The following is a 14,437-nucleotide window of genomic DNA, read 5'->3' as shown; positions in this document are numbered from 1 at the left end:
TCTCGAGTGTATGGTGTGAGGTATGGAACTGTGTTCATTTTTTATAGGTAGATATGCAGTCAATCAGCACCATCTGTTGAAATTATTTTCTTTCCTCCACTGAATTCCTTTATATATCAGAAATTATTTTTACTGAGCAATTAGCAGTCTATTTCTAGTGTGCCTAGGTGGCCCAGTTGGTTAAACATCTGCCTTCAGCTAAGGTCATGATCCTGGGGTCCTGGGATCAAGTCCCACATCAGGCTCCCTGTTTAGTAGGGAGTCTGCTTCTCCCCCCTCCTTGTGTCCCTCCCCACTGCGTGTGCACACGCGTTGCACTCTCTCTCTCTCAAATAAATAAATAAATAAATAAATAAAATCTTTAAAAAAAGAATTTATTTCTGGACACCTTATTTTGTTTAATTGACATATTTGTCAATTCTTATGACAGCCCCACACTGTCATTAATATGCTGGTGTTATTGTTAGTCTTAAAGTAATACAATCGAAATATCCCAACTTTGCTTTTTGAGATTGTTTTAGTTATTCTAGGTCCTTTCTATCTTACATAAATTTTAGAATCATCTTGTCAAAGGGCCGTGGGGATCTATATTGGTATTTTACTGCATTCATAAGTCAATTAAGGAGAATTTGCATCAACAGTGAGTCTTCCAAATCATGAGCATGGGACATTCCTCCATTTATTTCTTTCTTAATTTTTCTCAATAATGTTTTACAATTTTCATTGAAGAGATCTTTTATATATTTTGTGAAATTTATTTTTGGACTTTTTCTGGTTTTGATGTTACTATATTAGGATGTAATTTCATTTTCCTATTATTTTCAGGAAATAAATAGAAATACAATTCTGTCTGCATATTGATTTTAAAACTGAGACCTTGGTGGATTTATTCATTAGATTTAGAGGGTTTGGTGGTGATGTTGTGGATTTTTTCATATACATTTATGATAGCTGTAAAAAAAAAGACAGTTTTATTTCTTCTTTTTCAATACTAATGTCTTTTGTTTCTTCAGTCTTTATTTCATTGTACTGGAAGTAAAACCACCAATATATATATTGACTATAAATGGTAAGAGTAGATATGTTTGCCTTGACCCTGATTTTCAGGAAAACACCTTCAGAATTTCCACATTAAATATGATACTAGCAGTTGCTTTTTAATAAGTGCCCTTCATTAAATTGAAAAAGACCTCTTCTTATTATGACTTATTTAGTCTTTTTGTCATAAGTTGGGGGGAGCCAATTTTGTCAACCACTTTTTCTGCATCTACTGACATGGTTAGATGAATTTCCTCATTTAATCTGTAAAGGTTGTACATACATTACTTGTTTTCAAACGTTAAACTGAACATGCACTCCTGGGATACATCTGCTCCGTCATTGTATATTATATCTTTTAGACATTGCTGGATTCAGCTTGCCTAGTATTTGTTAAGGATTTTCACATCTCTATCTGTGAGGTACATTGCCCGGTGATATTCTTCTTCTCCCTTTTTTTTTTTTTTCTTTCGAAATTGTCCTTGTCTGGTTCTGGATAGAGTAATGCTCGTTTCATAAATTGAGTTGGAGAATGTTCTTTCATCTACTGTTTTCTCAAATACTTAGCTTAACGTTTAGCATTATTTCTTCTTTAAATATATGAAAGTATTTGCACACCAAATCATGAGGGGCAGGGTATTTCTTTGACAGAAGATTTGTAATTACAAATGTAAATTATGAGAGTAGAACTATCAATTTTGTCTATTTCTTATTGTCTGTTTAACAAATTGTGTCTAAGAAATTGCAGCAATTATGTCAATTGCTGTCACCAGCCAGCAGTGTGGAAGACTGGGCATTGAACTAACCAGAGGTCAGCTCAACTTTCTTAAACCTACAGCTTAGTCACATATGAGCTTAACACTTGGTAGAGTCTAAATAATTATCCCTCACTTTATGAGATGTAGGAAAGAGTTCTCACAGTGGGGAAAAACACATCAGAAGTATCCCTCAATCTCTACTGTTCTTCTATACAGTGCCTGGTATACCTCCTTCCTAAATAAGTATATATAATTGTGTGTGTGTGTGTGTGTGTCATGGAAAAGGCAAGAAGATGCTCCATTCAAGGAAAAATATCACCAAGAAGAGATAACAGAACCACAGAGAAGCTATACATTGGAACTATCAGAAAGGGGTATCAAAATATATACTACAAATATATCTATAAATATTAGATATGAAAATCCTTAACAAATACTGTTCAAGAATTCATAGGAAAGGTGGAAAAGATAGGTGAACCAACACAGGCATCTTAGGAAAAATATATTTATATAACTTCACTTTTATTCTGAGGATTTCTGTCTTTTTTCAATTTTGGAAAATTATCATTAAATGTCCTTTCAAATATAGTATTATCAGGCCCTCCCTCCATTCTTTTCTTCTGGAACACCTATTAGATTAAGAAATGGGCAGAAGACGTGCTTAAACATTTTCCCAAAGAAGACAGGCAGATGACCAATAGACACGTGAGAAGATGTTCAAGATCACTCATCATCAGAGAAATACAAATCAAAACTACAATGAGATATCGCCTCACACCTGTCAGAATGGCTAACATCAACAACATAAGACATAACAGGTATTGGGGAGGATGTGGAGGAAGGGGCACCCTTGTACACTGTTGGTGGGAATGCAAAGAGGTGCAGCCACTATGGAAAACAGTGTGAAGGCTCCTCAGAAAGTTAAACATAGAGCAAACCTACTAAGTGTTCACCCAAAGAATCAAAGTGGAGGCTCTCAGTGTATCTTCTGTCTCTTAACTGCCTTTTTGCTTTTTTAAATCATTTTTTTCTCTCCCTGATGCATTCTAGGTGAATCCTCAGGATTCATTTTTCTGATTCCCTAATTCCTCAATCATAATGTCTAGTTCACTAAATATGTCTTCAACTATATACAATCTAGAGTTTAATCTAGATATCAATTACTTTCTATTTCAATAACTATATTTTAATACCCAAGTATACAATTGGCACTTGTTTTATTTCTTCTAGTTTTTATTACATTTATTTTTTTTCTTTTTAAATGGAAATTAAGTTTTTATATTTTTTAACAGCTGGTATGTTTACTTTAAAGTCTCATTTACTATAAATAAATTAAAATAATATTCTAAAAAAGTATCAAGTAACCCACAGGAAGCCAAGAAGGGAAATCAGAGGAAAGAGAAACAGAAGAAAAAACAAAACAAATAATAAAATAGCAAAGTAAAGCCCTAACATACCAATAATCAGTTTAACTGTAAATGGTCTACATTTGTCAATTATTCAATGAATGACTACAAAACCAACTCAACTTTATGTTGTCTACAAGAATTTCACTTCAGTGTTAGGTAAAGTAGACTTCAGAGAAACAACGCAAAATATCAACAACAATACTAACAAACTAATACAATTCATCTAGTTCAGAAAAGAAGAAGTAAAACTTTTTAATACATGATTCTCCAGGTAGAAAATCCTATGAGAACTACCAAAAAAAAAAAAAAAAAAGAAGAAGAAGAAGCTACTATAAAGAGCAATTGAGTTTAGCCAGATTGTAGGAGACAAATGTTGTATATATATATACCACATATATATATGATCCATTCATCTGTCGGAATCAGAGAGGGAGACAAACCATAAGAGACTCTTAACTCTAGGAAACAAACTAGGAGTTGCTGGGGGGCGTTGGGGAGATGGGGTAACTGGGTGATGGGCATTAAGGTGGGCACTTGATGTAATGAGCACTGGGTGTTACATGCAACTGATGAATCACTAAATTTTACTTTTGAAACTAGTAATTCACCACATGTTAATTAATTGATTTTAAATAAAATCTAAAAATACAAAACAATCATTATATAAAAATCCATCATTTTCAATAATTACCAATGAACAAAAAAGAAACTAAAATTTAAAGTTCCATTTGCAAAAAGCACCAAACAAATGAAATCCTTAGTGGTAAATCTGGCTTAATATGTACAAAATCTTTATAAGCAAAACCTTGTTGAGAGAAATTAAAGAAAACCTGAATATACTGTATTCCTACATCAGCAGACTCATTATCATGATGCTAGTTTTCCTCAAATTTGTTCATAGATTCAATATAATCCTATTCAAAAGCCTAGTAGGCATTTTGCAAAGATTGATAAGCTGTTTCTAAAATTCATAAGGAAATACAAAAGGCCTGGAATGAAAAAAAAAAAACTTTCATAAAGAAGAACAATGCTGGAGGGTCTACATTATAATTTTCAAAGCATATTCTGAAGCTACAATTAACAAGACAGTATGATATACACATCAAGATAGATGATAGAATGAAACATGAGAGACTATGGACTATGAGAAACAAACTGAGGGCCTCAGAGGGGAGGGGGGTGGGGGAATGGGATGGACCGGTGATGGGTAGTAAGGAGGGCACGTATTGCATGGTGCACTGGGTGTTATACACAACTAATGAATCATCGAGCCTTACATCGGAAACCGGGGATGTACTGTATGGTGACTAACATAATATAATAAAAAATCATTAAAAAAAAAAACTTCAAAAAAAAATAAATAAATAAAGATAGATGATAGAAAAATGGAGTAGAATAAAGAGTTAAAAAATAGATCCACACAATTGATCTCAACAAAATCATATGCCAAGGCAATTTGACAGTGCTTGAAAAATGAGACATTCTTAAGAAAAAAAAAAGAAAGAAAAGAAAAAGAAAAAATAAAGAATCTATTGATACACATAAGACCATGAGTGAATCTCAAAATAATTATGCTGAACAAAAGAAGTCAAGCAAAGAGCATATGTAGTATGGTTCTGTAAGTATAATAGTCTTGAAAGTGCAAACTAGAGAAACAGAAAATAGATTCCTGGCTGTCTTGGGGATGGGCGGAGGAAGGCTGAGAGGGAGCGATTACTAAGGGGGTGAATGTGTTCATTTTCTTAATTTTGGTGATGGTTTCATGGTTAAATATGCCAAATTTACCTAATTGTACACTTTAAATACATGCAATTGATTGTATGTCAGTCATACCTCAATAAAGCTGTGAAATTTTTGATAAAGAAATGAAAGGACAATTCATGACCATTTAGATTGGCAAAAATATCACCTACTTGAAATTAGGACTGATCTGGAAAATTGCATGGAGGTGTGCTTTCCACACTTTTTGAAATCACAGAAAGTAAGCAGGTTGCTTATTTTTTTTTCTCCAAGTATAACCCTCTAAAATGGTTAGATGAGTTACAAATAAAAAGTTCTTCTATGCTGGTGGATGATGAAATGGGTTTGGCTGGATTATAGAATATAAAAACGCCAAGCAAAAATTTAATAAAATTTTGTGGTTTTGACAAAGCAATTTAATTTCTAACATAGTGTTTAAAGTTTGATATTTGCTATAGAATCATTATTAATCTTAACACTTAAGGGGAAAAGTTTGATTTTTGTTTTAAACGCCCCAGGGATCAATAGGAATGCCTACTATATTACGAACAAATATGTCCTTTGTAATTGTTTCTTCCCCATAGGGTCCAACCATAGGGATGATAAGCCCCAGAGGGGAACTTTTGCTTCAAATCACCTCCTTCAGATCCAAATAGATCCAAATAAAACTTTCCTTCAATAATAGAGGACTGAGGGCCAGTAGAATCACTTTTCTTGCTGTGCTTAGTTGGTCTTAAACTGTTACTCTTCCTCAACACTCCTTGAATTCTTATGCGGAATCAACTCTATGATTTTGCCAGCATCAGAGAGATTCTGGGCCATTAGTGTTTGATGCTACAGTTGTCTTGTAAATGTGTGTGTGTGCACATGCACTATGTGAGACCAAACAAAAAAACTCAGGTAGGCCCAACATCACTTTACCTGGTGGTAATATTCAGGTAAGTCATAAAATTCTATCTACCTTTGAAAGATACTATAGTTGAAGTTGAATTTTGGAAGGCAGTTAAAAATTCTCATGACCAACGCTATTTGGACAAGACCACACAAGTGGGCAGTGTCTGCTTCACGACAGGTGGGCCCAGAGTGCAAAGCATGGAGACCCTTTCTCCTTCCACTAGTTGTTTGTCTGCTCTTCTGACCTCCAACTCTTACTTGCCTTCCCCAAAACAAGCCCAGTCGTATTGGTATCTATCATTTATATTGAATTTTGAAGTTTCCAGAGCATTTGCACATGCATTAATAATGTAATTTTACACTAAAAGGACATTGACATTAAGTTACTTATTATCCAACATCTCTGAGCTAGCAATGGATTAGCCTATGAATAAAAACCCAAGCTCCTGACTCCTAGCCCACCTCACAAAGTGCTATACTCAGGGCTGAAAATTATGTCCTTCCACACTTTATGCTTTTCCAGCAGTGGATTCATAAGAGTCCCCAAAGCTAACCTTAAAAATGAAAGGAAGAGACTCCTGGTATGGTCTCTGACACTTTTATTTATTCATTCTGCCCATTTTTTTCTCTCCTGGTTGCAATTCTAGGATGAGAAAACTATTCTAGAACATTAAATTATGTGTTTCTAATAAAAAACATTAATTTTTTTTTAGGCTTTAACATCCCAATCCTTAAACTTATTCAAATGGCCATACTCCTCAGAGACACCATCACCCAGAGTTCCTATTGTATTAGGAGTTGTCTGAAGAATCTTTGTATCTACTTCTTAATCCCCTCACCTATTTTGCCCATTCCCTCACCCACTCCCCTCTGGTAACCACCAGTTTGTTCTCCATAATTATGAGATTATTTCTGGTGTGTGTGTGTGTGTGTGTGTGTGTATCTAATACTTTGTCAAGGAAAGAGAGATCAAATTATTTCCCTTAATGTCACAGTCCTCACAAATATGTTTGGTTTTTTGTTTGTTTTTAGAGAGAGAGAGAGAGGGAGGGAGAGAGGGCATGTGCAAGTGAGAGGTGGGGCAGAGGGAGAAGGAGAGAGAGAATCCCAAGCAGGCTGCATGTTCAGTGCAGAGCCCAACTCGGGGCTCGATCTCACAACCCCGAGATCATGACCTGAGCTGAAATCAAGAGTCAGACACTTAACCGACTGAGCCACCCAGGCGCCGCATGGTACAGTATCGTTAACTAGGGTCCATTGTGTTGTACATTACCTGCTCGGGACTTACTTATCTTATAACTGGAAGTTTGTACCTTTTGACTGTCTTCACCCATTTCACCTAGAAAGAAACTTCTTTTTTTTTTTTTTTAAGATTTTATTTATTTATTTGAGAGAGAGTGAAAGCGAGAGAGATCACACAGAGAGAGGGAGAAGCAGACTCCTGGCTGAGGAGAGAGCCCGAATCAGGGCTTGATCCCAAGCGCCTGGGATCATGACCTGAGCCAAAGGCAAACGTCTAACCAACTGAGTCGCCCAGGCGCCCCTAGAAAGAGACTTTGATGCAGACGCTGACATGGCTGCCTGTCTGTTGGTTTGGAAACTGGCCTGTGTACACAGAGGGCATGCAGAGATGGTAGAAAGAGGCAAACCACTCCAGATAGGTAGATGGAAATTTAATAAACAAAGTTGCTTACTAGTGAGACTTGTCTTGAGCAGCCTCGGGACACCAGATTTCTGCACTCGCCAGAATCTTAAGTTTATATAGAGACCTTAGTTGGGTTCAGTCACATCTACTGTCCAGATGGTCCCAACAACATGTTACTCTCAAGGCTGCCTCCTTATAAATGGCTTCCACTGTGGGAGTGGTGGGCGCAGCATACATTCCGAGGACAGGGGCCACTGATGACCTGGGTCCAGCTTGTGTGCCAACCGGCAGTCACCTCCCGTCAATGACCTCCTCTAACAGGCTCTCAGTTCATTCAGGACTCAGCTTGAATGTCACTGCTTCAGAATCCTCCCTCGAATACCTCTCTAATTACCAGCCTTTGCACTAACATTGCTTTATTTCCTTCATAGTATTTCTCATCACTTGACCCTAAATTCTACATCTATGTCTTCGTTGGTTCATTGGCCTCCCCCATTACAATGTAAGCTTTATGAGAGTGGGAGTTTATCTCATTCAATAGTATCTTCAGAACACAGAAGTCTCTCAATAGATCTCTGTTGGGTGAGAGAAGAATGAACTGTTTCAAAAAATACCTATAGTAGGAATTATTATCACTGTTTTATGGATGAAGAAACTGGAGTTTATACGGGAGAAATAACTTAGAGTCACAAAACTAGGATATGATCATGCCTAAAAATGAACTCTCTTTGATATGATGTAATAACCCAGCTCTTCATCATTTCCCAATGACTAAGCCACAGCTATACTGTAAGAAATTACATTATATGCTCTGAGTCACAGAGTGCCTTTGGGGAGAGAGAAAAAGTCAGAGCAATACGTTTTTTTTTTTAAGCAATAAAATGAGGTTTATTTTTTTATCAGCTTTATTTTTATTTTATTTTTTTAAAGATTGTATTTATTTATTTTGAAACAGACTGAGAGAGAAAGAGAGAACACAAGCAGTGGTAGTGGAAGGCAGACAGGGAAGGAGAAGCAGGCTCCCTGCTGAGCAGGGAGCCCCACACAGGACTTGATCCTAGGACCCTGGGATCATGACCTGAGCGGAAGGCAGACACTTAACCGACTGAGCCACCCAGGTGTCCCTAAAATGAGGTTTAATGAATCATATGATAACAAAATTTTAAAATCCATCAGTTGATAAAACAAAATATATATTTTTAAAATTTTATTTTTAATTTAATTTTGATTCTGGTATATTAACATACACTATTATATTAGTTTCAGGTGTAGAATATTGTAATTTAACAATTGCATACATCACCCAGTGCTCATCATGACAAGTGCACTCCTTAATCCCCATCACCTATTTCACCCATCCCCCCACTCACCTCACCTCTGGTAACCATCAGTTTATTCTCTCTGTTTCTTGGTTTCTCTCTCTCTCTTTTTCCCTTTGCTTGTTTCAGTTGTGAGATATTGTGTGAAATAGGAATATTTCCTTTTTGAGGAGAACATATGAGTTAAATCATATGGTGTTTGTCTTTCTCTGACTTATTTCACTTAGCATCTTCAGCTCCATCCATGTCATTGCAAATGGCAAGATTTCATTCTTTTTTATGGCTGAGTAAGATCCCATTGTATGTACATACCATCTCTTCTTTATCCATTCATCAATGGATACTTGGGTTGATTTCATATTTTAGCCACTGCAAATTATGCTACTATAAATATAAGGGTGCATGTATCCCTTTGAATTAGTGTTTTTGCATTTTTGGGTAAATCCCCAGTAGTGCTGGTAGTTCTATTTCTAACTTTTTGAGGAAACTGCATACTGTTTTCCAGAGTGGCTGCACCAGTTTGCTTTCCCACCAACAGTGCAAGAGGGTTCTTTTTTCTTCACATCCTCGCCAACACGTGTTGTTTCTTGTGTTGTTGATTTTAGCTATTCTGACAGGTATGAGGTGATATGGGTTTGATTTGCATTTCCCTGATGATGAGTGCACTCTCACCACTTTTATTCAACATAGTACTGGAAGTCCTAGCCACATGTCATAACAAAAAGAAATAAAAGGCAGCCAAATTGGTAAGGAAGAAGTAAAACTTTCACTATTTGCAAAGGACATGATACTATATATAGAAAACCCTGAAGATTCCACTAAAAACCGATTAGAACGGATGATACTTTTATTTTTGTTTTTTTATTTTTTTAATTTTTTTAATTTTTTTTTAATTTCCAAGTTTTTTTTTTTTTTAAGATTTTATTTATTTATTCGACAGAGATAGAGACAGCCAGCGAGAGAGGGAACACAAGCAGGGGGAGTGGGAGAGGGAGAAACAGGCTCCCAGCAGAGGAGCCTGATGTGGGGCTCGATCCCATAACGCCGGGATCACGCCCTGAGCCGAAGGCAGATGCTTAACCGCTGTGCCACCCAGGCGCCCCTATTTCTGTTTTTTTAAAGACTTATTTTGGGGGGGTAGGGCCAGAGAGGGGAGTAGAGAGAATCTCAAGCAGACTCCACACTGAGCACAGAGCCCAACTTGGGACTCAATCTCAGGACTCTGAGATCATGACCTGAGCTGAAACCAAGAGTCTGAGGCTTAACCGACTGAGCCACCCATGTGCCCCTGGATAATACTTTTAAATTGGTTTTGAGAAAGATGGGTTTTCCTCTTTCCATGTTCACAGGAATATAAGCAAAATTACAGATAAACACGGGGTAGTCTGTGAAACACTGCTAAATCTGATTTGACCAGATCAAGCAACATTTTGGTTTGGTTTTGGAAATGGTAGAGAAAAAGTTGCTCACATACATTCAAGGAACCTAGAAAGGGCTTGTTATTTTTTAAAAAAATTTTAAAGATTTTATTTATTTATTTGACAGAGAGGGACAGCGAGAGAGGGAACACAAGCAAGGGGAGTGGGAGAAGGAGAAGCAGGCTTCCCGCCAAGCAGGGAGCCCGATGCGGGGCTCAATCCTAGGACCCTGGGATCATGACCTGAGCAGAAGGCAGACGCTTAATGGCTGAGCCACCCAGGTGCCCCAGGCTTGTTATTTTTTTTACATACTTGCTACAACGTTTTGTGGCCCTCATGGAGCTTTGGTATCCTTGGCCCTGGTTCATTCCAGCCTTTGTAACTGGAGGCCTATTTTCTTACTATTTTTCATGTTCTCCTCAAAAAGGAAATATTCCTATTTCACACAATATCTCAAAATTGAAAAGCTAAATGGAAGAATTTGCATGGTCACATGGTTTGTTGTGGTTGCTATCTAACAAGTTCATACTTGCAGGAATTGGATATTGGGAATCATTTTAGCACAGAATAACGTGTGTATGCTTAAGTGTGCACATGCAAATCTTTCCTTTCTGTTTTCTACCTTAAAGCTATTGAAGGAATAAGACCATCTTACTTAGACATGAGGATAAAATGCTTTAAATGCTTACCAAAAGCTACAATACACTACTCTAATATTCCCTCATTAACAACAGGAAGAAAATATAAGAGAAAGAGATTAAACAGTAATAATAATAAAAAATAACATAATAATTAAAGCTGCACAGAAGTTATAACAATGTAGTCAGATTCGGAAAAAAAAAGTTGATTCACTGGGGACATTGTTTTATTGGTAATAAAACAGACACAGATACGAGTTCTGGCTCCAACACTTACTAGCTGTGTAAATTTGGAATATTTGCACAAACTAGTTTGCAAAATAGTGAAAGGTATTCTTAGGGCATGGATTTACTAAATCTCTGTCTCTCAGTTGATCTACAAAACGGATATAATAATAGTATCAGTAACAGTAACAGTTGCCTGGGTGGCTCAGCCAGTTAAGGATCTGCCTTCAGCTCAGGCCCTGATTCCAGGGTCCTGGGATCTAGCTGCTCTGGGCTCCCTGCTGAGTAGGGAGCCTTCTCCCCCTCCCTCTACCGCTCTGCTCCCCATTTGTGCTCTCTCTCTCTCTGCCAAATAAATAAATAAATAAATAAATAAATAAATAAATAAAAATCTTTAAGAAAAAGAACAGTATCTATTTCATGGAGTTGTTATAAAGCGTACATGAGATCATAAATAAAGTGTTCGTAACGTTGTGGCTGGCACATGACAGGGGCTCAGTAAACGCAAGCAGCTCCTCTGATACTGCTCTTCGTTCTCCTCTTCCTGCAGCCCGCGACGGCAGCTTCCCTTCAAGCACTGCCCAGTTCCCTCCATCTCCAGCATGCCTTCATTCCTCTCCTATCTGGGTAATAACATGGGTAAGAAAAGTCAAAACCAGCAACTCAGAGCAGAAATGGAAAGCGAAACTCTGTGAGTCTGGGGTGCCAGACTGAATGAGCACATTGAAGACGCCGAAGCCACAAGGGGGGAAATCCAAGGGATGCCAGCGAGGGAGAGGTTAAGTTCTGAGACATCAGAGGAGAACACAGGCTGCTGCGGATTGAAAACCAGCAAAGTCTGGCAGCAGTTCTGTCGAGTTTCTCTGAAGGTGACTGAATAACACAAGGGTTATTTTTCATTTCTAGGAGAGTTTAAAATTCAATTTGTGGAGACGAAACGAGTTTTACTTCTAGATGTCACTTGATCTAATGATAGATCATTAGATCTATCTAATGATATGTAATGATATCTATCTAATGATAGATCATTAGAACTATCTAATGATAGTAATGATAAACACTGAAGCCAAATGAACCATCAACATCTTGATAAAGGCTTCAACTAAAAATAGGTTTTAGTCTCTTGGTTTCTGGAAATTCTGTGTCAGTTAGAAATCATGTCATTCATCGGATCTTGGATCACTAAATTCTGTCAGATGACAATGTTTCTCTAATAAAAGCCTCTTCCCTGAACCCCTCAGCCTATCACAAGTGGGAGAATGGAAACAGGAAATCATTCTTTGGTAACTGAGTTTATCCTTGAGGGGTTAACAGACCAGCCAGGACTCCAGCTCCCTCTCTTCTTCCTGTTTCTATTGCTCTATATGGTCTGCATGGTGGGAAATTTGGGCTTGATCTTTTTAATCAGAATCAGTTCTCAGCTTCACACACCCATGTATTATTTTCTCAGTAACTTGTCCTTTATAGATCTCTGCTACTCCACTGTCATAATTCCCAAGCTGTTGGTGAACTTTGTTTCAGAGAAGAATTTCACCTCCTTTCCTGAGTGCATGGCCCAGCTCTTTTTCTTCTGCTTCTTTGGTATTGATGACTCCTACATGCTGACAGCAATGGCGTATGACCGCTATGTTGCCATCTGTAACCCCTTGCTCTACAATGTCACCATGTCCCACAGAATCTGTTTTCTCCTGGTCACCAGTGTGTACACAGTGGGCGTCTTTGGAGCCTTGGTCCACACCAGCTACATATCCAGTCGATTCTTCTGTGGAACTAATATCATCCACCATTACTTCTGTGACATCCTTCCTCTTCTGGATATATCTTGTTCAAGAGACTACACCAAGGAACTCTTGGTGATGATTTTGGTTGGATTCAATGTATTTGCATGTGCTTTAGCCATCTTCATCTCTTACGCCTTCATTCTTTCCAGCATCTTATGCATCCGCTCCGCTGAAGGCAGGTCCAAAGCTTTCAGTACCTGCAGCTCCCACCTTGCAGCTGTTGGGGTCTTCTATGGCTCCATCATCTTCATGTACTTTAAACCACCGACCAGTGACATAACACAGGAGAAGGTGGCTTCTGTGTTTTACACCACAGTGATTCCCATGCTTAACCCCCTTATCTACAGCCTTAGGAACAAGGATGTCAAAGAATCCCTTAAAAAAGTTCTAAATGGTGGGTTACTTTCTCGGTCAGCATAGAAAACAGCACTTTTTAAAAGAGATAGCAGCTTTGAACATAGATCTTGTCTGAAGTTTTATTCTTGTTTTTAAGAGTAATCAATTAGTTTCAAATCAAAGGCCATCTTAAACTAAACTGTCTGAATGATTTGTTTTCGGTGACCCTTACTTCCTCTTTAGATTCCCCTACTCCCAACACCTAGTATCCTTTTACTATACCTCGTCTAGCCACTCAAGAAACAGACTTCCTAACTTACCCTCTTACCCAGTTTAAATATATATACATCAGAAACCTTCCTTTCTGTAATTCATCCTTGCTAAACTGAAATGTCCTAATCAAACCTATTTTAAAGTTGTAATATATAATAATGGCTGAATGTGTAAATCCCCTCAGGAGTTTGCCTTTTAATACACAAGAGGGTTACAGAAACAATGAACATTTCTTAGTAGACTTTGAAGGGAATCTAGTTGCTAGTAAACAAGAAGAAATAGTATTGTCATTAGACTTCTAGCTGTTGTTAGAACCACCAAAAATAAGATCTGTCTTGTGGAGACGTCAAACGGGGTGAAGGTTGGGTGGGGGATGGCAGAAAGGGACAAAATGATTTCTAATTTTTAGTTTTCACTGTAATTTTGATTTACATATTTTCTTTCCAACTTGTTGCATACTTTGACTTCTCTCTGTTGGATCTCAAGATGACTTCCCTCTGGATGACTCCCTTACTTATTCACTATTAATTCTCCCACTATTCAGAATAATCCCTGAGCCTCAACACACCATTAAAATTCATTCATTTAGTCAGTCAATCAATCACATTTGCTAGGCAACTATGTGCCAGACAAACAAAAATTTCTATATTCGTTGGGAGCATTTGCTCCCATGAACCCATGAACAAGAAAATACATACTATATCCAGTGATGATCAGTGCTATGGAATAAACTAAAGCAGAGGAGGGGGTTGGGCACTGGAGGGAGGAGAGGCTTGCTCTTTCAAACATGGAGGTCAGAGAAATCTAATATTTACTAGAAACCTGAAAGAAGGAGGAAGCAAGCTATTTGACTGATAGAAGAAAACATCAGGCAAAGAGAACATCAAATAAAATCTCTGAAAGAAGAGCATGTTCAGGCACTTTTAAGGGACTGTAGCTTGGAGAGTGTGCTTCAAGGAGAGT

General features: G+C 37.6%; 1 protein-coding gene across 1 annotated transcript; it reads left to right on the top strand.

Annotated features, from left to right (window-relative positions):
* The first annotated feature begins 12,343 nt into the window (after positions 1–12,343).
* LOC123792403 (olfactory receptor 8D1-like) lies at positions 12,344–13,285 on the top strand. The gene has a single exon (XM_045797556.2). The coding sequence runs from the start codon at positions 12,344–12,346 to the stop codon at positions 13,283–13,285; it is 942 nt and encodes a 313-aa protein (XP_045653512.2).
* The last annotated feature ends 1,152 nt before the right edge of the window (positions 13,286–14,437 follow it).

Source organism: Ursus americanus, chromosome 16 (genome assembly GCF_024610735.1).
Source record: "Ursus americanus isolate L20-20 chromosome 16, mUrsAme1.1.p, whole genome shotgun sequence".
Taxonomy (NCBI): Eukaryota; Metazoa; Chordata; class Mammalia; order Carnivora; family Ursidae; genus Ursus; species Ursus americanus.
This window is presented reverse-complemented; position numbering and strand designations above follow the sequence as displayed.

Coding starts and splice junctions, on each gene's coding strand:
- LOC123792403 (XM_045797556.2), top strand. CDS start 12,344: ATGGAAACAGGAAATCATTCTTTGGTAACTGAGTTTATCCTTGAGGGG.